The sequence below is a fragment of the Manis pentadactyla genome, chromosome 4 (assembly GCF_030020395.1).
Source record: "Manis pentadactyla isolate mManPen7 chromosome 4, mManPen7.hap1, whole genome shotgun sequence".
NCBI classification, from domain to species: domain Eukaryota; kingdom Metazoa; phylum Chordata; class Mammalia; order Pholidota; family Manidae; genus Manis; species Manis pentadactyla.
Window position 1 is genome coordinate 154,364,818 of NC_080022.1, and position 25,452 is coordinate 154,390,269.

The 25,452-nt window shown below is 36.9% G+C and overlaps 1 protein-coding gene across 4 annotated transcripts in view; it reads right to left on the reverse strand.

Moving 5' to 3' along the window:
- USP32 (ubiquitin specific peptidase 32) overlaps positions 1-25,452 on the reverse strand; it is a 225,214-nt gene that overhangs the window by 42,130 nt on the left and 157,632 nt on the right. For all 4 annotated transcript variants that reach the window (XM_036911110.2, XM_057501265.1, XM_036911108.2 and 1 more), the window contains exons 13-15: positions 13,793-13,985; positions 12,085-12,260; positions 11,129-11,269 (exon numbers count right to left, since the gene is read on the reverse strand). In XM_036911110.2, coding sequence (XP_036767005.2) covers positions 11,129-11,269; positions 12,085-12,260; positions 13,793-13,985 — 510 coding nt within the window. The remainder of the gene's footprint in view (positions 1-11,128; positions 11,270-12,084; positions 12,261-13,792; positions 13,986-25,452) is intronic.

The window sequence follows — 25,452 nt, forward strand, 5'->3', positions numbered from 1 at the left end:
TGTAATTGCAATACACTTTCCTCTTAGCACAGCCTTGGCAGCGTCCCACAGATTTTACAGTCCTGAATTGTTGTCATTTGTCTTCCTATATTGCTTGATCTCTGTTTTTATTTGGTCTTTGATCCATTGGTTATTTAGGAGCATGTTGTGAAGCCTCCATGTGTTTGTGGGATTTTTCATTTTCTTTGCGTAATTTATTTCTAGTTTCATACCTTTGTGGTCTGAGAAACTGGTTGGTACACTTTCAATCTTTTTGAATTTACTGAGGCTCTTTTTGTGGCCTAGATGATCTATTCTTGAAAATATTCCATGTGTACTTGAGAAGAATGTATATTCTGCTGCTTTTGGGTGTAGAGTTCTGTAGATGTCCATCTGTTCTAATGTGTTGTTCAGTGCCTCTGTGTCCTTACTTATTTTCTGTCTGGTGGATTTGTCCTTTGGAGTGAGTGGAGTGTTGAAGTCTCCTAGAATGAATGCATTGCATTCTATTTCCCCTTTTAATTCAGTTAGTATTTGTTTCACATATGTGGGTGCTCCTGTGTTGGAGGCATAGATATTTATAATGGTTACATCTTCTTGTTGGATTGACCCCTTTATCATTATGTAATGTCCTTCTTTGTCTCTTGTGACTTTCTTTGTTTTGAAGTCTGTTTTGTCTGATACAAGTACTGCAACTCCTGCTTTTTTCTCTCTATTAGTTGCATGAAATATCTTTTTCCATTCCCTTCACTTTTAGTCCGTGTATGTCTTTGAATATGAAGTGAGTCTCTTGTAGGCAGCATACAGATGAGTCTTGTTTTTTAATCCATTCAGTGACTCTATGTCTTTTGATTGGTGCATTCAGTCCATTTACATTTAGGGTGATTATCGACAGGTATGTACTTTGACTTTAGATTCGTGGTTACCAAAGGTTCAAGGTTAAGTTCCTTACTATCTAAGAGTCTAACTTAACTCACTTAATATGCTATTACAAACACAATCTAAAGGTTATTTTCTTTGTCTCCTCCTTTTTCTTCCTCGTCCATTCTTTATATATTAGGTATCATATTATGTACCCTTTGTCTATCCCTTGATTGACTTTGGGGATAGTTAATTAAATTTTGCATTTGCTTAGTAATTAGCTGTTCTACTTTCTTTACTGTGGTTTTATTACCTCTGGCGACAGCTATTAAACCTTAGGAACACTTCCATCTATAGCAGTCCCTCCAAAATACACTGTAGAAGTGGGTTCTGGGAGGTAAATTCTCTCAGCTTTTGCTTATCTGGAAATTGTTTAATCCCTCCTTCAAATTTAAATTATAATATTGCTGGATAAAGTAATCTTGGTTCCAGGCCCTTCTGCTTCATTGCATTAAGTACATCATGCCACTTCCTTCTGGCCTGTAGGTTTCTGCTGAGAAGTCTGATGATAGCCTGATGGGCTTTTCTTTGTATGTGATCTTATATCTCTCTCTGGCTGCTTTTAGTGTTCTGTCCTTATCCTTGATTTTTGCCATTTTAATTACTATATCTCTTGGTGTTGTCTTCCCTGGGTCCCTTGTGTTGGGAGATCTGTGCATATCCGTGGCCTGAGAGACTATCTCCTTCCCCAGATTGGGGAAGTTTTCAGCAATTACCTCCTCAAAGACACTTTCTATCCCTTTCTCTCTCTTCTTCTTCTTCTTCTGGTACCCCTATAATGTGAATATTGTTCCGTTTGGATTGGTCACACAGTTCTCTCAATATTCTTTCTTTCCTAGAGATCCTTTTTTCTCTCTGTGCCTCAGCTTCTTTGTATTCCTCTTCTAGTTTCTATTTCATTTATTGTCTCCTTCACTGTATCTAATCTGCTTTTAATTCCCTCCATTGTGCTCTTCAACAATTGGATCTCCGACAGGAATTCATTCCTGAGTTCTTGAATATCTTTCCGTACCTCCATGAGCATGTTAATGATTTTTATTTTGAACTCCCTTTCAGGAAGAGTCATGAGGTCCACGTCATCTTTCTCAGGAGTTATATTAATTTTACTCTGAACCAGGTTTCTTTGACATTTCATATTTGTATATAACCCCCTCTAGTGTCCAGAAGCTCTTCTCTCTGGAGCTGCTCAGCCCCTGAAGCAATGTTGGGGGTCACAGGGGAGTCGTATTGGTGCCTGGGGGGAGGAAAGAGCTGTTTCCTGCTTCCCAGCTGCTCTGCCTGTCTCCACTGCCTGAACCAGTGCGCTGAGCACACAGGTATAAGCTTTTGTCCCAGAGCAGCCAGATATGGATCCCTGCTTTCCACAAGCGGCTGGAATCTCAGTCTCTCCAGGAATTCTGCCTGTCTTAAATTTTCCAACCCCATAATCACGAGAGTATCATGAAAGCACCATGAAATGTATGTAGGTTTGTGTTCCCAGAGCAGATTTCCGGAGTTAGGTATTCAGCAATCTCAGGCCTCCACTCCCTTCCCACTCAGTTTCTCTCCCTTCCGCCAGTGAGCTGGGGTGGGGGAAGGGCTTGGGTCCTGCTGGGCCACAGCTTTGGTATGTTACCCTGTTCTGTGAGGTCTGCTCTTTTCTTCAGGTGGATGCAGTGTGGCACAGTCCTCTTTCCTGGTGCTCTTTCAGTAGTAGTTGTATTAATTATATTTTCGTATTATATGTGGTTTTAGGAGGAAGCCTCTGTCTCACCTCTCATGCTGCCAGCTTTAATCCTCCTGTTAGCATGTAATTTTTCATAGTATTCTCTAATAATTCTTTGTTTTCAGCAGTATCCACTGTAATTATCCCTTGTTTCTGATTCTGCTTATGTGTGTACACTCTTTTTTCTTGGTAAGTCTGGCTAGGGGTTTATCTATTCTGTTTATTTTCTCAAAAGACCAGCTCCTGGTTTCATTGTTTTTTTCTATTGTTTTATTCTTCTCTACTTTTTAAATTTCTACTCTGATCTTTATTATGTCCCTCCTTCTACTGACTTTTGATTTTGTTTGTTCTTTTCCTAGTATCTTTAATTGTGATTTTAGACTGCTTATTTGGGTTTGCTGTTTTTTCTTGAGGTAAGCCTGTATTGCTATGTACTTTCCTCTTAGAAGTGGCTTTGCGACATCCCACAGATACTGGGCTGTTCCGTTTTTGTTTTCATTTGTCTCCATGTATTGCTTGATTTCTGTTTTAATTTGTTCATTGATCCACTGATTATTTAAAAGCTTGTTGTTTAGCCTCCATGTGTTTGTAAGTCTTTTTGTTTTCTCTGTGTAATTTATTTCTAGTTTCATACCACTGTGGTCTGAGAAGCTGCTTGATACAATTTCAATCATTTGAATTTATTAAGGCTTTTCTGGTTGCTTAGTATGTATCTGTTCTGAAGAACATTCCAAGTACACTTGAGAAAAATGTGTATCCTGCTGCTTTTGGGTGGAGTGTTCTGTATATGTCTGTTCAGTACATTTGATATAATGCAGTGTTCCGTGCCTCTGTTTCCTTATTTTCTGTCTGGTTGATCTATTGTTGTGAATGATGTGTTAAAGTCTCCTAGAATGAATGTGCTGCAGTCTATTTCCCTCTTTAGTTCTGTTAGTATTTGTCTTATATATTTAGGTCCTCCTATGTTGGGTGCATAGATATTTATAATGGTTATATCCTCATGTTGGCCTGTCCCATTTATTATTATGTAATGTCCTTGTCTCTTTCTTTGTTTTGAAATCAATTTTGTCTGATGCAAATACTGCTACTCCTGCTTTTTACTCTGTATTATTTGCATGTAATATATTTTTTTATCCTTTCACTTTCAGTCTGTGTATGTCTTTGGGTCTGAAATGAGTCTCTTGTAGGCAGCATACAGATGGGCCTTGCTTTTTTATCCATCTGCCTCTGTCTTTTGATTTGTGCATTCAGATCCTCTACATTGAAAGATAATGTACTTATTGCCATTTTATTGTTTTCTTCTGTTTTTATTATCTCCTCTCCTTTTCTTTCTTTGTCTCATATTCTTTTGTTATTGATGGTTTTCTTTAGTGGTGTAATTGAATTTCTCTCTTTTTAAAATTTATTTATTTATTGTAGGCTTTAGTTTTGTAGTTACCAAAAGCTCAAGGATAGCTTTCTTACTATATAATAGTCTATCTTAAAGTGCTGATTACTCTATATTTCAAACACAATCTAAAGGTACTTTTTCTCCCTTTTTCATCTTCCTCCTTCACATTTTTCATATTGTTATAATCTGTACTTTTTGTGTATTCCTTCACTGATTTTATGTATAGTTGATTTTGATTGTTTTGTTTTAATTTAGTATTGCTTGGTAATTAGTTGGTCTACTACCTTTACTGTGGGTTTATTTTCATTGGTGAAAGCTATTTATCCTTAGGGTCATTTCCATCTACAGCAATCCCTTTAATTTATGTAAGACTGGCTTAGTGGTGATAAATTCTTTCAACTTTTGTTTATATGGAAATTCTTCAATCCCTGATTCAAATTTAAATGATAATCTCTTGCCAGGTAGAGGATTCTTGGCTGGAGGTCCTTCTGTTTCAGTACATAAAATACATCATGCCAGACCCTTATGGCCTTAAGAATTTTTATTGAAAAGTCTGCTGATGGGATTTCCTTTTTAAGTAATCTTTTCTCTCACTGGCTGCTTTCAACACTCTCTCCTTATCCTTGATCTTTGCCACTTAATTATCATATGTCTTGGTGTTGTTTTGCTTGAGTTCCTTTTGTCAGGGGATCTCTGTGTTTCCATGACCTGTGTGTCTATTTCCTTTCTGACTAGGAAAGTTTTCAACATTTCCTTAAAGAGACTTTCTATCCCTTTGTCTTTCTCTTCTCCCTCTGGTACCAATATTATGTGACTACTGTTTTGTCTGGATTGGTCACATAGCTCTCTTATCATTCTTTCATTCCTAGAGATACTTTTTTCTCTCTATCCCTCAGCTTTTTTGTTCTCCTGTTCTCTAATTTCTATTTCCTTTACTGTCTCTCCTCTACATGATCTAATGTACTTTTAAATCCCTCCAGTGTGTGTTTCATTTCAGATAGTGTATTCTTCAGCTTTGCATGGCGCTTTTTCAGGTTTTCTTTTCTTTTTTTTTTATTAATTTTATTTTGAAATCATTAATCTACAATTACATGAAAGACATTTTGTTTACTAGGCTCCCCCCTTCACCAAGTCCCCCCCACATACCCATTCACAGTCACTGTCCATCAACATAGTAAGATGCTGTAAAATCACTACTTGTCTTCTCTGTGTTGCACAGCCCTCCCTGTGCCCCTCCCCCACTATATGTTAATCATAATGCCCCCTTTCTTTTTTCCTGCCCTTAACCCTCCCTTCCCACCCATCCTCCCCAGTCCCTTTCCTTTTGGTAACTGTTAGTCCATTCTTGGGTTCTGTGCTTCTGCTGCTGTTTTGTTCCTTCAGTTTTCTTTTGTTCTTATACTCCACATATGAGTGAAATCATTTGGTACTTGTCTTTCTCCACCTGGCTTATTTCACTGAGCATAATACCCTCTAGCTCCATCCATCTTGATTTGTTTTCTTCTTATGGCTGAATAATATTCCATTGTGTATATGTACCACATCTTCTTTATCCATTCATCTACTGATGGACATTTAGGTTGCTTCCATATCTTGGCTACTGTAAATAGTGCTACGATAAACATAGGCGTGCATCTGTCTTTTTGAGAGTGGGCTTCTGCATTCTTAAGGTAAATTCTTAGGAGTGGAATTCCTGGGTCAAATGGTATTTCTATTTTGAGCATTTTGAGGAACCTCCATACTGCTTTCCACAATGGTTGAACTAATTTACATTCCCACCAGCAGTGTAGGAGGGTTCTCTTTTCTCCACAACCTCGCCAACATTTGTTGTTGTTTGTCTTTTGGATGGTAGCCATCCTACGGGTGTGAGATGCTATCTCATTGTGGTTTTAATTTGCATTTCTCTGATGACAAGTGATGTGGAGCATCTTTTCATGTGTCTGTTGGCCATCTGAATTTCTTCTTTAGAGAACTGTCTATTCAGCTCCTCTGCCCATTTTTTAATTGGATTATTTGATTTTTGTTTGTTGAGGTGCCTGAGCTCTTTATATATTTTGGATGTCAACCCTTTATCGGATCTGTCATTTATGAATATATTCTCCCATACTGTAGGATACCTTTTTGTTCTATTGATGGTGTCCTTTGCTGTACAGAAGCTTTCCAGCTTGATATAGTCCCATTTGTTCATTTTTGCTTTTGTTTCCCTTGCCTGGGGAGATATGTTCAAGAAGAGGTCACTCATGTTTATGTCTAAGAGATTTTTGCCTATGTTTTTTTCTAAGAGTTTTATGGTTTCGTGACTTACATTCAAGTCTTTGATCCATTTCGAATTTACTTTTGTGTATGGGGTTAGACAGTGATCCATTTTCATTCTCTTACATGTAGCTGTCCAGTTTTGCCAGCACCATCTGTTGAAGAGACTGTCATTTCCCCATTGTATGTCCATGGCCTCTTTATCGAATATTAGTTGACCATATATGTTTGGGTTAATGTTTGGAGTCTCTATTCTGTTCCATTGGTCTGTGGCTCTGTTCTTGTGCCAGTACCAAATTGTCTTGATTACTGTGGCTTTGTAGTAGAGCTTGAAGTTGGGGAGTGAGATCCCCCCACTTTATTCTTCCTTCTAAGGATTGTTTTAGCTATTTGGGGTCTTTGGTGTTTCCATATGAATTTTTGAACTATTTGTTCCAGTTCATTGAAGAATGCTCTTGGTAGTTTGATAGGGATTGTATCGAATCTGTATATTGCTTTGGGCAGGATGGCCATTTTGACGATATTAATTCTTCCTAGCCAGGAGCATGGGATGAGTTTCCATTTGTTAGTGTCCTCTTTAATTTCTCTTAAGAGTGTCTTATAGTTTTCAGGGTATAGGTCTTTCACTTCCTTGGTAAGGTTTATTCCTAAGTATTTTATTCTTTTTGATGCTATTGTGAATGGAATTGTCTTCCTGATTTCTCTTTCTATTAGTTTATTGTTAGTGTATAGGAAAGCCACAGATTTCTGTGTGTTAATTTTGTATCCTGCAACTTTGCTGAATTCTGATATTAGCTCTAGTAGTTTCAGAGTGGAGTCTTTAGGGTTTTTTATGTACAATATCATGTCATCTGCATCTTTTTCAGGTTTTCTATCTCTTTGTTGACATCCTCCCTGAGATCTTGAATACTTTTCTATAAATCAGTGAACATGTTTACAACTTTTATTTTGAAATCTTTATCAGGAAGATTGGTGATCTCTGTTTCATTTAGCCCTCTTTCTGGGGTTCTGTCTTGTAGTTTTGATTGTATCAAATTCCTCTGCCTGCTCATTTTGTCAGGGACTCTGTGTTTCTTCCTTTGTATTAGATGTCTCTGCTATGCTTTCTGGTCTAAAGAGTAATAGCTTTATGAAGGTGTGCTATGGTGCCCAGAATCTCAAGATTCTTTACTCTCTAATGCCTGGTTCTGTTTTGTGGGGGTCTCAATTGTTGGCATGCTGTGGGTGGTACACCTTTCTATCTGGCTTCCACTATAGTGGTCTAAGTCTGGGATCAAAGTCTTAGCTGAGGAAACTCTGTTTAGCTTGCTGTGGGCGGGGCTACCCTCTGCCTGTCCTGCAGCAATGGTGGGGCTGCAGAGCTAATGGGGTGGGCAGACCAATGTGCCCCAGCTGACCACAGAGCAATGGATTTGGTCACTGCTCAGAGAGAAAGAAGCTCTTGGGGTTGGCTCTTATAGCACCTCTCTGATTGGGCTGAAATGGAGCCAAGCAAGCTGGGAGAGTCTCCCTCCACCTGCCAGGCGGCAAAGTCTGATGCTGCTGCTGGGCCAAGTGGGTTGGGTCCCAGCAGCATGCAAGGAGGTACCTTGGGGCTGCATTACCAGCAAGGGGAATGGGAGTGTCTGGAGCTCCTGAGAGTTCCCGATCTGTTGGGCTAAAGGTTGGGGAGGTATCCTCCATCTGCCCTTTCTCCTGAAGAGAGAGTTCTGCCCAACCTTTATCACCTCTGGTACCCCTCCCATGGCTGGCGAGTCTTTCAAACTGCTGGGATGTGCCTGCCCTCCACACTGGCTGGAGTCTCAGCCTCCTAAAGCGTTCTGATTGTCCCTGGTGTCCAGCCCCACTGATCACTAGAACCCAGTGTAATGTGGGCTCATGCTCCTGGAGCAGATCTCCAGGGCCAGGTGTGCAGCACTCCTGGGCTCCTATCCCCTCCCCACTCTCCGCTCCTCTGTGTAGGCTGGTGTTGGGGGAGGGCTTGAGTCCTCCTTGATCTCAGCTTTGCTGCCTCACTCTTCTCTGTGTGGTCTTCTCTTCTTCCTCAGGTGTACGGGGTCTGTTCTGCAGTCTTCAGGTTGTTTTTAGTTCTAGTTGCATTTGCTGTATTTTCCTCTATGTGTTTATAGGCAGAGGCCATCATATTCTGCCATCTTTAATCTGATCTATAGTACTTATCTCTTAAGAAGCAGGATATTGCATGACTTTCTATTTTCTTCTTTGTATTTTCCATATTGCCTAATTTGTTATCACTGAGCATGTATAACATGTGCAGATTAAATAAAGCTATTTTTTTTAAGTACATAAGGATTTATTATAGGGTATAAAATGATCTAAGGACTTATTTGGAGGGCTGAAGCAGCTCTCCAGGTTGAATGTTCAGGAATGACTGAGAGCTGTGGTGCAAAGCCAGGCCACTAAAGGAGCCACTGCCTCTTCTGACAACCTGGAAGCCACTGACTGAGTTGGAAAGCTGCTGCTCCTGAACCACATATAAGAAGCCACTGCAGAAAAATCAGACCCCTCCACAACCTACCTCACCAACAGACACAGCACACACACAGGCCCTGCTTCACTTCCACCTTACCAAACCAGAGATAAAATTTGGTTTTAAGAGCCAAAATTGCATCCAGGATCCTAGCTATAATAACATTTAGGAAATGCAGTTGTAGCCTTTCAGCTTCTGAAATACAGGAAGGCACAGTAGACACTGGGCTGGGTATTGAGCTGAACTCACCATATTCATCCACCAACTCAGCAGTGCAGGTATCTATCATATCTGCATTCTATCGCATTGAATGATGGGTTTTTATTTTCATATTCCCCTCATCTGACTTGGAAAATATGCATTCTGTTTCTGTTCTTATTATGGTTAGCCTAATCATTTTAATTTTTAATCAAATCAATACATGTGAATTAATAATAGTTTTACAAGGCCTATACCTTTAAAAAGAATTCCCAATTCCCTCTGTAAATATGTCTATCCTGCTGTCTTGTGATTCTTTTTTCAGTTTTTGGTATTAAGTATTCATTTTCCACTATGAAAAAGGAGGCTTTACCTATTGTGTGCCCCCAACAAAAATATGATTTTCCTTGCTCTGTGATAAATTTTGGTAATTCCTTATCAAGTATTTACATAAGGTACTATATAGTTCCATTTTTGTATGGTTTTTTTTTTGGAGTTAAAAATGTCCCCATTTTTTATTTCCTACATTTCTCTCGACCTTTTTTTTTTTTTTGGTATCATTAATGTACAATTACATTAAAGCTATTTTTAAGAAATGGTATGGCTTATGTAAGTATGGAGGTAAAAGCATTCACTTTTAACCTTGCCATGGCAGATATATTTGGTGTTCTTTAAGTGGGAACACCATATTTTCAATGTTTTTGTAGCAATTTCCCCTGAAAACAGGTGAATTTATATTTAGAGATGAAAAGACACTGTCAAGTCACCAAATGAAGCTTTAATATAGTAAAATTATAGCTTACTTTATTATTTGACATCAAAAAGAATCTTTTGTGAGACTCTAAAAAACCCATTTAGTAACTATACTTATGATGATGATAGCAGCAACCACTTACTATAAATCAGATGCTGTCCTCATCATATGTATTATTTGTCAAAACAACTCTAACGAAACTAAGACTTAGATGTTAGAACACTGGTAATCTGAATCCAGGCAGGCTCTAAAACATCAAACTATATGTAAATCAAAACAATTATCACAACGTTTTGCCTATAGATACAGAATATTACGACAGTGCAAGAAATTAGGTTACTAACGCAAGGACTACCCATCCCCCAAGAAATAAAGAATATCTATGCACATGTTTCTATGTATACTCACATTTGTATGTGTCTATTTATGAGTCCTGATGCCAAATATAGTAGGAACTGCTTGAAGTCAACAAATAATAACTCTAAATTCCCAATTTTGACTTAAACATAACTTTTAATAAACATAATCATTAACTCAAAATCAATATCAAAATAACAGGCTAAGCCTTTATTGCAAAAGTGATCTAACTTACTGTATCTCATCTATTCACAAATATTCCTGGTGTAAGTTCTAGCTTGGATATTATATAAGGGAGAGTGTTTCCTGATATACCAAAAGAATCTTCTTATGAAGTATTTTATTGCATCAGTGATGTAAAGTGTACTCAGGGTAATGAGCCCAGCTATTTACTACATAAGCACAATCAATGATGTTCTACGGTCAACTCACTAATATTTTGATATTACATACTCTGAGTCTTTTAAATTATTTTAGAGCATTTTTATTTCTGCTCTAAATGACTCAACCTGGTAATGGCAACAATCAGAATTCACTAGCTTTGGATTCTAGTTATATGTTGTGATCTTTTTTTATGTCCCTCAATCAAAAAGACAAACCACAAAAATCCGCCAATTGCTACAAGATGAGCCTGATCTCTTACTGGATGCCTGTGTGGTTAATGGGAATAACAGTTTCAGAATTAACTACTGCACCACTTCCCCTATATTCACTGAACTTTTTGGCACTGGTTCTCAGATTTCTGCTGCAGCCTAAGTCCTGCATTATCTTAATGTCTGCATTTCTGTGGATGACTTATTTAATAGTCTAGCCTCATAGTTCTTTGACTTCCAGTGACTATTCACTCCACTCCATATAAGCCACCCACTCCCACAGGCACAACATTGTATGGTTGGTACCTAATACAGTGCTCAATAAATGTGTAATAAATGAATAAATGTGAAGGAACTAATTTGAACAGATACTGAGTACTGTGCTACCACAGGTAAGAATCCATTTGTGGATAGTGAGGTTCATATAGAAAAGTAATAGTAGATCCCACTTACGACTACTTCTTATAGAAGTACTATTGGCTATACTTACAGGTCTAGGTAGGGCCAGGTTTGCTCCATACCAATGATAAAGTGCTCTCCACACAGGTTCTGGGACCATTTCATAATCTCGTCCATGAATCAGCTGAGGGGTTCGTTTTAATCGTCCTCCTTCTAGTGTTAATGATGTAGCCTTAAAATGAATGGAATGCAAATGTTGATTTTTTTATATTACAATCTCATGTTTTAACAAAACCTAGACACAGGAGAATAAACACATATGTCACTACTCAGTTTCATGTTACTGGAAAAAAAAATGAATTTAAAAAATTTTAACTTTCGAAATAAATTATTTTAAGAAGGGGAACTCAAGGCAACCTATTTGAAAAAAATCATTGGAGTATTTGAAACAGTAAGACTTTTTCAGATTTCTTTCAACTAACAGAGAATACTATTTTTGGGAAAAAAATTCCATAAAACATATGAAACTACATTTTCATAGTAGCTTTCCTAGGTAAGAACATCATTTCCAAGGATCACTACACTGCAAGTACTACACCACAAATATTCTCACAGAAGCATACTATGCGAAGTGTACTATATTCTATCCATCCAGAACAGGTTAATTAAATGAACCTCTATGTTTTGCTATGTGCTAAAACCTCTAGGATTAATTTATTAGCAAATTGAAAGAAATGATTTTAAGTAGATGTCTAATTACTTTCAGTGACAGAAAACACTATTTTTGGAAAAAAATCTATATACATGTGAAACTACATTTTCACAGTAGCTGTCCTAAGAACAACATTTCCAAGGATCACTACACTGCAAGTACTACACCATAAATATTCTCACAGAAGCGTATTATGCGAAGTGTACTATGTTCTATCCATCTACAACAGGTTAATTAAATGAACCTCCAATGTTTTGCTATGTGCTAAAACTTCAAGGATTAATTTATCAGCAATTTGAAAGAGAATGATTTTAAGTAGATGTCAAATTACTTACTTTTACTGGCTCTTGAGTTACTAGTGGCTGGTTATCAATAGCCCCTGGTTTCTGAGGATTGAGGTGTAATAAAATATTCCCATTGGCTCCTAGAAAACACTGGTTATTATTGTCAGAAGTGTTATGTTGTCGAGCAAAGCACATATCTGCCCCTGGTGTGGCAGAATACAGAAAGCCTGTAAGGAAAAAGAGGATGGAATCTCTTTATTTTTGGTTATTATACATAATAGGATTGAAAATATGAACTCAGTGTCCATGTATTAGGTTAATGCTATTATTGTGTTGGCATTATCAGTATAGTGTCAGATTCTGATAAATCTGTAGAAGATAGGAAATACAGATATATTCCTTACTGGACAATACCTAGCATAATACTAGGAGAATAACAGCTCTAAAAATTGTTACCAAATGAACATTTGGCCAGCCTCCTAGAATATCTAATAATATACAACAAGAATTAATATGTTCTCTGCTAGGAAAGGCAGAAGTATGGCCACATAGCTGGGCTCTCACATAGTCTCTCTTAATTCTTCTCTTCCACCTGCAAACACATTCCAAATGTTCTTGGTAGATGACAATGAAAATAATTCTCTAAACCAAAGCAAAGGAATTAAAACAAGAATTCCCAACAGAAGAGTGCTGGAGGGAAGACGCTATTTCCTAGTAAATCTATTTGAAAGAAAGGCATGAATGTTACAACAGAAAAATATACATAGAAAAATGATTAATGATGACTTATGATTGTGAACTTCAATGGTATTTTAAGATATTTCAACTTTCAAATACATGTTAATTTCAGGTGAACATTCTAGCCATCAATCACTTTGAATCTTGTATTTGTGGCATTGCTCAGCCTGTGGATAAAACAGGTTATAGTGAGCACATACCCTAAAGGACCTTAGAGAGGTTAAAGGAATAATTGTTGTGTTAAAGCCAATCACAGAGAGAATGCTGATGACCTTTGTAATGTCTGATGGGGAAAGAGAAGCAGTAGATTCTACAAACAGCTGTGTAAAGAAAATGCTAGCTCTGTCCTATTTGTCCATTCCCTTCCACAGAAAAGGAGAAAGCATCTCTAAAGATGAAATAACCAAGAGAGTAAGACTGAGAGTCCTGCTACAGTATGAGCACAGTAACAGTGATCAACTCAACTCTGTTGAGCTGCAAAAACATCAGAGCACTTTCCTCTTAAGTGCAGAACCACTAAGTTTTTGGTAGGTACTCAGAACTGAAGGAAATTATAGGAAGCATTATGAATTCTTTCTGAATATTTTAACAAAATAATCCCCTAATTCTGGCCCAAAATGTCTGTAGAATCTTGTATGAGGATGCATTTAATCTAATGAAGGGATGGTGACGGTTAGGGAGAGCCCTTGTGATGGAAGTTTAGATTTTCTGAAAAACTGCTTTCCTAAATCTAAATTTATTGACAAAATAATTTGATAACAATATGAAAAGATATGGCTTAATCAATGAAAACAGTGAAGATCTTTTCAGATTGAGAGATAAATGAACATGTAATTTACAGAGAAGAGCTTCTCTTTGTAAAGCTACAAATACCTTCAAGAATCTTATAATTGACCATTTCATTCAAAACTTACTCCTCTGAAGGGAAACCTGATGCCAAAACTCCACCAAGTACACTCCCTGACAAAGTATACTCCTTTAAGAACTGACCCTGAGTAAACCTCAAGGAAAATATGCTTACCGCTGCCAGCGGTTTCCGAGGCTTCAGATGCAGTAGAAATGTTGTCTGAAAATTTCTCTTCTGTGGCGTTCACATAACTGAGGCTGCCTCCTCCGATTCTATCTTCATTCTGCTCTATAGGATGTACCGCTGTTCCAAATGAGTATTTTCCATTCAGAACAGATGATGGCTCAATTACAAAGGGGCTGGCGTCCTAAAAATCATGAAATCAGAGGTTAAGAGTTAAAATTTAATAAGCTGACAAATATGAAGCCTTCAAACTGAATCCTAAAATATCTACTGTTCCTAATTCTCTTGTGGTTGGCTATAGTCCTTTAAAAACATTTTAATGAACTAAATTTTATTTTCTCAAAGGGGAAAAGTGTGTATAAATAACATTGGTAAGGCAGATGGGGAACAGACTGCACAGGACTCTATGCAACATAAAGTAATTTTGACTTTATTTAGATTTCATTATGTTGAAAATTGGAAACTATGGAAGCTCTTTCTTTTTTTCTTTAATCTCCTGCTTGTTTGCAGGCCTCTGTTTAAGCCATGTGTCCTTCTGAAGGAAAGCTTAGTTAATGCTAGATAATGCGATTTGTAATTTCAAAAAAGTGGACACATGTTAGGTGCAACATTTTATTTTATTTTTTTTGATGATGAAAGGTGATAATTATTTTCTTTCTTTTTATTATTTTTATTATGGTATATTAATCTACAATTACATGAGGAACATTATGTTTACTAGACTCCCCCTATCACCAAGTTCCCCCAACATACCCCATTACACTCACTGTTCATCAGCATAGTAAGATGTTGTAGATTCACTATTTGTCTTCTCTGTGTTGTACAGCCCTCACTGTCCCCTGCCACATTATACATGCTAATCATAATGCCCTCCCCTGTCCCCCCACTTATCTCTCCCTTCCCACCCATCCTCCCCAGTCCCTTTCCCTTTGGTAATTGTCAGTCCATTCTTGGGTTCTGTGAGTCTTCTGCTGTTTTGCTCCTTTACTTTTTGCTTTGTTCTTATACTTCACAGATGAGTGAAATCATTTGATACTTGTCTTTCTCCACCTGGCTTATTTCACTGAGCATAACACCCTCTAGCTCCATCCATGTTGTTGCAAATGGTAGGATTTGTTTTCTTCTTATGGCTGAATAATATTCCATTGTGTATATGTACCACATCTTCTTTATCCATTCATCTACTGATGGACACTTAGGTTGCTTCCATTTCTTGGCTATTGTAAATAGTGCTGCGATAAACATAGGGGTGCATCTGTCTTTTTCAAACTGGGCTGCTGCATTCTTAGGGTAAATTTCTAGGAGTGGAATTCCTGGGTCAAATGGTATTTCTATTTTGAGTTTTTTGAGGAACCTCCATACTGCATTCCACAATGGTTGAACTAATTTACATTCCCACCAGCATTGTAGGAGGGTTCCCCTTTCTCCACATTCTCATCAACATTTGTTGTTGTTTGTCTTTTGGATGGTGGTGATCCTTATTGGTGTGAGGTGATATCTTATTGTGGTTTTAATTTGCATTTCTCTGATGACTAGTGATGTGGAGCATCTTTTCATGTGTCTGTTGGCCATCTGAATTTCTTCTTTGGAGAACTGTTTGTTCAGCTCCTCCGACCATTTTTTATTGGATTATTTGCTTTTTGTTTGTTGAGGTGCCTGAGCTCTTTATATATTTTGGATGTCAACCCTTTCTCGGATCTGTCATTTATGAATACACCCTCCCACACTGTAGGATAACTTTTTGTTCTATTGGTGGTGTCCTTTGCTGTACAGAAGCTTTTCAGCTTGATATAGTCCCACTTGTTCATTTTTGCTTTTGTTTCCCTTGCCCGGGGAGATATGTTCATGAAGAAGTAGCTCATGTTAATGTCCACGAGATTTTTGGTTATTTTTTTTTCTAAGAGTTTTATAGTTTCATGACTTACATTCAGAGCTTTGATTGATTTCGAATTTACTTTTGTTTATGGGGTTAGACAGTGATCCAGTTTCATTCTCTTACATGCAGCTGTCCAATTTTGTGAGCAACAGTTGTTGAAGAGGTTGTCATTTCCCCATTGTATGTCCATGGCTCTTTTATCATATATTAATTGATCATATATGTTTGGGTTAATATCTGGACTCTCTATTCTGTTCCACTGGTCGGTGAGTCTGTTCTTCTGCCAGTACCAAACTGTCTTGATTACTGTGGCTTTGTAGTAGAGCTTGAAGTCGGGGAGCAAAATCCCCCCAGCTTTATTCTTCCTTCTCAGGATTGTTTTGGCTATTCGGGGTCTTTTGTGGTTCCATATGAATTTTGAAACTATTTGTTCTAGTTCACTGAGGAATGCTGTTGGTATTTTGATAGGGATTGCATTGAATCTGTAGATTGCTTTACGCAGGATGGCCATTTTGACAATATTAATTCTTCCTAGCCAAGAGCATGGGATGAGTTCCATTTGTTAGTGTCCTTTTTAATTTCTCTCATGAGTGTCTTATAGTTTTCAGGGTATAAATTTTTCACTTCCTTGGTTAGGTTTATTCCTAGGTATTTTATTCTTTTTGATGCAAGTGTGAATGTAATTCTTTTCCTGATTTCTCTTTCTGCTAGTTCATCATTAGTGTATAGGAAAGCAACAGATTTCTGTGTATTAATTTTGTATCCTGAAACTTTGCTGAATTCAGATATTAGTTCTAGTAGTTCTGGAGTGGAGTCTTTAGGGTTTTCTATGTACAATATCATGTCATCTGCAAACAGGGACAGTTTAAATTCTTCTTTACCAATCTGGATTCCTTGTACTTCTTTGTTTAGTCTAACTGCCATGGCTAGGACCTCCAGTACTATGTTGAATAACAGTGGGGAGATTGGGCATCCCTGTCTTGTTCCCGATCTTAGAGGAAATGCTTTCAGCTCCTCACTGTTCAGTATGATGTTGGTTGTGGGTTTTTCATATATGGCCTGTATTATGTTGAGGTACTTGCCCTCTATACCCATTTTGCTGAGAGTTTTTATCATGAATGGATGTTGAATTTCGTCAAATGCTTTTTCAGCGTCTATGGAGATGATCCTGTGATTTTTGTCCTTCTTTTTGTTTATCTGGTGGATGATGTTGATGGATTTTCGAATGTTGTACCATCCTTGCATCTCTGAGATGAATCCCACTTGATCATGGTCTATGATCCTCTTGATGTATTTTTGAATTCGGTTTGCTAATATTTTATTGATTATTTTTGCATCTATGTTCATCAGGGATATTTTCCTTTCTTGTGGGGTCTTGGCCTGGTTTTGGTATGAGTGTTGCTCACTTCATAGAATGAGTTTGGAAGTATTCCCTCCTCAATTTTTTGGAAAATGTTAAGGAGAATGGGTATTATGTCTTCTCTATGTCTGATAAAATTCAGCAGTGAGTCCATCTGGCCCAGGATTTTGTTCTTGGGTAGTTTTTTGATTACTGATTTAATTTCTTTGCTGGTAACTAGTCTGTTTAGATTTTCTGTTTCTTCCTTGGTCAGCCTTGGAAGGTTGTATTTTTCTAGGAAGTTGTCCATTTCTTCTAGGTGTTCCAGCTTGTTAGCATATAGATTCTCATAGTATTCTCTAATAATTTTTTGTATTTCTGTGGGGTCCATTGTGATTTTTCCTTTCTCATTTCTGATTCTGTTGATGTGTGTAGATTCTCTTTTTCTCTTAGTAAGTCTGGCTAGGGGCTTATATATTTTGTTTATTTTCTCAAAGAACCAGCTCTTGTTTTCATTGATTTTTTTCTATTGTTTTATTCTTCTCAATTTTATTTATTTCTTCTCTGATCTTTATTATGTCCCTCCTTCTGCTGATTTTGGGCCTCATTTGTTCTTCTTTTTCCAGTTTCAGTAATTGTTACTTTGGACTATTCATTTGAGATTGTTCTTCCTTCTTTAAATAGGCCTGGATTGCTATATCCTTTCCTCTTAGAACTGCCTTTGCTGCATCCCACAGAAGTTGGGGCTTTGTGCTGTTGTTGTCATTTGTCTCCATGTATTGCTTGGTCTCTGTTTTAATTTGGTCATTGATCCACTGATTATTTAGGAGCATGCTGTTAAGCCTCCATGTGTTTGTGGGCCTTTTTATTTTCTTTGTACCATTTATTTCTAGTTTTATTCCTTTGTGGTCTGAGAAGTTGGTTGGTAGAATCTCAATGTTTTTGAATTTACTGAGGCTCTTTTTGTGGCCTAGTATGTGGTCTATTCTGGAAAATGTTCCATGTGCACTTGAGAAGAATGTGTATCTTGCTGCTTTTGGGTGTAGAGTTCTGTAAATGTCTGTTAGGTCCATCTGTTCTAGTGTGTTGTTCAGTACCTCTATGTCCTTACTTATTTTCTGTCTGGTGGATCTGTCCTTTGGAGTGAGTGGTGTGTTGAAGTCTCCTAGAATGAATACATTGCATTCTATTTCCTCCTTTAGTTCTGTTAGTATTTGTTTCATATATGTTGGGCCCCTGTATTGGGTGCCTACATATTTATAATGGTTATATCCTCTTGTTGGACTGACCCCTTTATCATTATGTAATGTCCTTCTTTATCTCTTGTTACTTTCTTTGTTTTGAAGTCTATTTTGTCTGATACAAGTACAGCAACACCTGCTTTTTGCTCCCTATTGTTTGCATGAAATATCTTTTTCCATCCCTTTACTTTTAGTCTGTGTATGTCTTTGGGTTTGAGGTGTGTCTCTTGTAAGCAGCATATAGATGGGTCTTGCTTTTTTATCCATTCTATTACTCTGTGTCTTTTGATTGGTGCATTCAGTCCATTTACATTTAGAGTGAAATGCTTTCAGCTCCTCACTGTTATTGAAAGATATGTACTTATTGCTATTGCAGGCTTTAGATTCGTGGTCACCAAAGTTTCAAGGGTAGCTTCTTTACTATCTAACCATCTAACTTAACACTCTTATTAAGCTTTATAAACACAGTCTGATGATTCTTATTTCTCTCCCTTCTTATTCCTCCTCCATTTTATATATGTTAGGTGTTTTATTCTATACTCTTTTGTGTTTCGTTTGACTGCTTTTGTGAGTAGTTGATTTTATTTTTTGCTTTTAGTTACTATTTGGTTGGTCTGCTTTCTTTGTTGTGATTTTATTTTCTCTGTGGACATCTATTTAGCCTCAGGAGTGCTTCCATCTAGAGCAGTCCCTTTAAAATATCCTGTACAGGTGGTTTGTGTGAGGCAAATTCCCTCAACTTTTGCTTGTCTGGGAATTGTTTAATCCCCCCTTCATATTTGAATGATAATCATGCTGGATACAGTATTTTTGGTTCAAGGCCTTTCTGTTTCATTGCATTAAATATATCATGCCATTCTCTTTTGCCCTGTAAGGTTTCTGTTGAGAAATTTGATGATAGCCTGATGGGTTTTCCTTTGTAGGTGACCTTTTCTCTCTCTCTGGCTGCCTTTAATACTCTGTCCTTGTCTTTGATCTTTGCCATTTTAATTATTATATGTCTTGGTGTTGTGCTCCTTGGGTCCCTTGTGTTGGAAGTTCTGTGGGTGGAAGCCCTTTTTTAATATTAAAAATTAAGTAACTTACTCTTTTTATTATTAAATATTATATTGTCACTGTAGAAAATACAGAAAAATATGAAGGAAATAAACATCACAAGTACTCACATTCCATCATTTCACATTAAGTATAGTTGACATTTTCACGTGATTCTTCTATTTTTTGTGACTGAAAACATGTAACATGTAAAAATAAGTAGTATGGAAGATTTAGTTAGAACTAAGAGCACGTCTCTGACTCACCAGCTATATGACCTTTCACAAAAAATAAACCTTTAAGTCTCAGTTTATTCATGACTAACAATAAGAATAATATTAGTATCTACCTCACAAATGTTGCGAAGATTACATGAAAGTACCTGGAAGTTAGTAAATGCGAACTATCATTCCAGTTGTTAAACAGTTATCACATTATAAACACAAGATATTGTTTCTTTTTCTTTTACTTCATGTTATATTGATAGGATTTTTCTGTGAGAATCTTTTAAACAGAGGAATAGCACAATCAAATTTCCTTTTAAAAATAATTTTCCTGGGTAGAAAGAACTGGATGTAGAAACTGAAAATGAGGGCCCAGGTTGGAAGACTCCCTTAATAATTCAGGCAAAGGATGACGTGGTACTAAACCATAAAATTAGATCCAGAAATAAGATGTAGAAGGTGAAAAAATCTGACAACTAACCATGTATAAAAGAGGGGCAAAGATAATGCCAAAGTAGAACATGAGGTGCTGGCTTAGACTAGAAATTGACACCTTTATAAGTAAGTAATAAGTTATTTATTATTAAGTTATACTAGTGAGTAAGATAGTTCTGGGATTTTCTGGTTTGAGATACCTGAACATTTCAGTATTGTGCTCAGGAGAGAGAAAGAGGTTGGAAATAAAAATCTGCAACTCAATAGATTTCCTGAAGCACAAAAAAATGGTATACGTAGAATAAGTAGAAAAAACTATTTAAAGGATAGGTAATGACAGAATCTGGGAAGGACACTGACTCTGAATGATCAGAGAAAAATCAGGAGATTGTAGAGTATTAGAAACAGAGATTGCTAACATCGAACTATTTTCCACTAAATTTAGCAGTGAAAAAAGAGAGGTAAGAGTTGAGGAGAAGCAGGAGAGAAAGTGCTATGAGAATGTGCATCTGTGAGTGTATAAAAAAAAATCAGGATATTTGTTAACTGAGAGCGTAAAGAGGAAGACTAAAGGGACTAACCAGAGACAGACAACAACATGTGTAGAATTGAATCTTAGTAGAAAAACTGATTAATGGATAATCTAGAAGGCACTGTACTGAAACCTAAGAAAAACACCAAATTTAAAAGACAAATTCCAAGTCCCAGCACTGCAATAGCATAGAGGATGCTTTAATTTCTTTTAATGGAATTACAGCATTCCTAATTTTAGCCAAAACAGAGAGACATTGCATCAATATTTTATTAGATGTTTTCCCCTCTTTGAACGGTAAATCAGGTGAATCAAATTTTAGATGCTTCAGAAGCCAGTTCTGAAGAAATCCCAGTGTTTGCATTGAAATAGTGGCAAGAAGAATGAGAATAAAACCTATGTTTCTATCCATATACCAATTAACTTTCTGGATTAAAACTTAAAAATAGGAAGGTAGCTTTATAGTTAACATTTCAAACAATTCAGAAGCACATATGTTCACATTTATTACAAACCCAAATACTAGCATCTTCTGTCAATTAACTTTCTTAACATATGGGAAAAGTGCCAGACCTTTTGGGGTATTAAATAACCCTAGTTTACAATGAAAAACTTATTCCCCATTCAATTCGCTTTTAATCCTGACTATTTCAAGGAAAGAGTCTCAGTTTGGTACTAAAGTGCTGGTCTAATTCTTGAAATGGTAGTGTAACATTTGCTTAATTTCTCTTTTTAACAGAGAATATAGGCCTGAACATCAGAGTCTTCCAAAGGCAGCACTATTTAGCTGGAATTTAATTATGTATTTTATTTCACTGAATTTATTTTTATTTTGACCTTCTATTTCTGCATTGTGACACTGATTTCCTATTTAAGATAGTGGTAAAAAGTTTACTTTTAAAACATTTATTTACATAATAATGGTAAAGTTACTTATATAAACATATTAAGCAAATAATACTATGGGTGTTATATGGCAAAAAATGGTGACCATAGCACACAAATTACTAACAACTGGGAATCTATATCAAATATGGATTTTGTGCCATAAGTAAATTGGACTATTCACTATAGTAGTCAAAGTTGTACAGACAACGGAACAAGTAAACCAAACTGACCTGTGGCCAAGAAAAGTAGAAATATAAATTAGACTCAAATAGTTTATATTATTAATCTTGTGTTTGGACTTCAGCTTGCGGATTTCACATAGCAATTTTTTAATGATAGTATTGATCTTCTCAGAGCTTTTCTGACATTGAGTCCATATCAATAAAAGTGCCATAAATTTAGACGAGGTTTCAAAGAAATTTTCAGTAAACAAAAATGACATTATTTAAATTAATTCAACCTTTTTCTTTAGTTATGCTTTCTGATCTATTTGATCTGGCCTGGAACACAGGTGTGTCTTTTTTTTTTTTCTGGCTGATTATAGCGAGTCATTTCTTTTTTTATTTTTCTATCATTAATATACAATTACATGAGCAACATTATGGTTACTAGATTCCCCCCATTATCAAGTCCCCACCACATACCCCATTACATTCACTGTCCATCAGCATAGTAAGATGCTATAGAATCATGACTTGTCTACTCTGTGTTGTACTGCCTTCCCCGTGTCCCCCTTCCCTGCCTACGTTATGTGTGCTAATTGTAATGTCCCCTTTTGCCCCTTATCCCTCCCTTCTCACCCATCCTCCCCAGTCCCTTTCCCTTTGGTAACTGTTAGTCCATTCTTGGGCTCTGTGCATCTGCTCCTGTTTTGTTTCTTCAGTTTTTGCTTTGTTCTTATACTCTACAGATGAGTGAAATTTGATACTTGTCTTTCTCCACCTGGCTTATTTCACTGAGTATAATACCCTCTAGCTCCATCCATGTTGTTGCAAATGGTAGGATTTGTTTTCTTCTTATGGATGAATAATACTACATTGTGTATATGTACCACATCTTCTTTATCCATTTATCTACTGATAGACACTTAGGTTGCTTCCATTTCTTGGCTATTGTAAATGGTGCTGCGATAAACATAGGGGTGCACATATCTTTTTCAAACTGGGCTCCTGCAATTGTAGGGTAAATTCCTAGGAGTAGAATTCCTGGGTCAAATGGTATGTCTATTTTGAGTTTTTTGAGGAACCTCCACACTGCTTTCCACAATGGTTGAACTAATTTACATTCCCACCAGCAGTGTAGAGGGTTCCCCTTGCTCCACATCCTCGCCAACATTTGTTGTTGTTTATCTTTTGGATGGTGGCCATCCTAACTGGTGTGAGGTGATTTCTCATTGTGGTTTTAATTTGCATTTCTCTGGTGATTAGCGATGTGGAGCATCTTTTCATGTGTCTGTTGGCCATCTGAATTTCTTCTCTGGAGAAGTGTCTGTTCAGCTCCTCTGCCCATTTTTTAAATTTGATTATTTGCTTTTTGTTTGTCGAGGTGCATGAGCTCTTTATATATTTTGGATGTCAATCCCTTATCGGATATGTCATTTATGAATATATTCTTCAATACTGTAGGTTGCCTTTTTGTTCTACTGATGGTGTCCTTTGCTATACAGAAGCTTTTTAGTTTGATATAGTCCCGCTTGTTCATTTTTGCTTTTGTTTCCCTTGCCCTAGGAGACATGTTCATGAAGAAGTTGCTCATGTTTATGTCCAAGAGAGTTTTGCCTATGTTTTCTTCTAACAGTTTTATGGTTTCATGACTTACATTCAGGTCTTTGATCCATTTCGAGTTTACTTCTGTGTATGGAGTTAGGCAGTAATCCAGTTTCATTGTCTTTCATGTAGCTGTCCAGTTTTGCCAACACCAGTTGTTGAAGAGGCTGTCATTTCCCCATTGTATGTCCGTGGCTCCTTTATCACATATTAATTGACCATATATGCTTGGGTTAATATCTGGACTCTATATTCTGCTCCACTGGTCAATGAGTCTGTTCTTGTGCCAGTACTAAATTGTCTTGATTACTGTGGCTTTGTAGTAGAGCTTGAAGTTGGGAAGCAAGATGCCCCCCTGCTTTATTCTTCCTTCTCAAGATTGCTTTGGCTATTCAGGGTCAGGCATGTCTTTTTTTTTTTAAAGCTGTCTGTGATGCTACTATGCAGTCAGAATTGATAACCATTGTCCTGATAAGGATTATAGTCTTACACTTTTGTTTTCATAAAGTGCTACAAATGCTGAGAGTATAGTATCTGATTTCTTACTGAACCTATTATTTGTTCTGGAACTTGCTTTTTAGAAAAAGACTTAGATTTTAATGAACTTTTGGGTCATTTGCGGTTTTCCCAGAAAGATGGAGTAGGAAAGAATAGCTTTTTCAAAAGATTGATTTTCTGAATAATTTAAGGCTCTCCCAGGTCAATGTTATCCTCCAGACACTTTATTCTTGCATAAGTGTTCTTGAACTTAAGTGATGTCCACATAACTATCACATACTTGACAGGCACCTCCTTGTAAAATTTATATTCACTTCTCTATTCCATGTATATCAAGTTTATGCACTATAAATTACTTTTACACCATTTGTAGTAATAAAGACTGAGGAAGATTAGGTCTCCTTAATCCCACCTTAAAAATTTTCTTCAAATTTTCCTCTGAGTTTAGCACTCTGAACAGAGTCTTGTGTATTTTTTATTAATATATCACTGATATACAATCTTACGAAAGTTTCACATGAGCAACATTGTGGTTACTACATTCACCCATATTATCAAGACCCCGTACATACAAACCACATTGCAGTCACTGTTCATCAGTATAGTAAGATGCTATAGAGTCACTATTTGGATTCTCTGTGTTATCCTTCCTTCCCTGTTCATCCCCAACATTATGTGTGCTAATCATAATGCCCCTTAACCCCCTTCTCCCTCCTTCCCTACCCACCCTCCCAACCCCCTTACCCTTTGGTAACCACTAGTCCCTTCTTGTAGTCTGTGAGTCTGCTGCTGTTTAGTTCCTTCAGTTTTGTTTGTTGTTATACAAAATCTTGTATTTTAAATGTTTTAGTAAGTTTGGTAATCTTGTATGGAGCCAATGTTTCTAAAGAAAATTTACACGCAACTATTCTTAAAAGATTTCTTATTCTGAACAGCTTAGTCTATAGGCTGAATCTATAGCTATCACTGGCAAGAAAAGGAGGGTAACAATATCACTAGGCATTAAATCTTAGATTGTTTTACAATAATTTAACAACAGAATGGTTTTAATAGCTTATCAGAGGCTGCAATCTTTGTCCCTCAGAGACTGCAGACTATACCATATTCTTTTAACATGCCACAGTGAATGACACCCTTTAGACTTGGAAAATTTCTTCACTTCTTTTCCAATGTTCCAAATCAGAAAGCTCTTTTCCTGCCTTTGGCTTTCTTTTCTAATCTTTTCTATTGCTCTCAGTGTACAGCACTGCCTGAAACTGTCACTGGTACTCAAGTTCTTTCTTCTTCCCCTTATCTGCCCTATTTTTCTTGCTATTGATTCCACCCGTCTTGCCTTTCAGTGAATAGTCAACATTTTTAGTCAACCTATTTTATCACTACTGTCCTTTTGTATGTTGAACAAACCAATAATGGTCATATATTGTAGTCCCTGGCTCTTTTTGCATGTCTTGTTTCCAGTTGCCCTGGGAAGTTTTTTTCCCTAAACATGAAAGGATCTTGTTTTGTTCTTACTGACTTCTGGGTCAGGAACTATTAGAAACCATCCTATTAGTGTTTTCAGGAAGATAAGTATCTAGATAGGTAAAATTTCAACCACGGTGAGAAATTTCCTCACTTTCTTCAAGTCAATGATTCCTAAAAGGGTAATGTGGCTATTTTGAGGATTTTATGATTCCTTCTGAGTCCTCTGAATGGTTTGGAAATTCCAAAATAAGGGGCAGGAAAAGGTGATCAAAGATGGCAGTGTGAGAGGAGAGACAGAGAACTCCTGCTAAAACTACATATAATACGAAACCTATAGTTAAGACAACTAATCC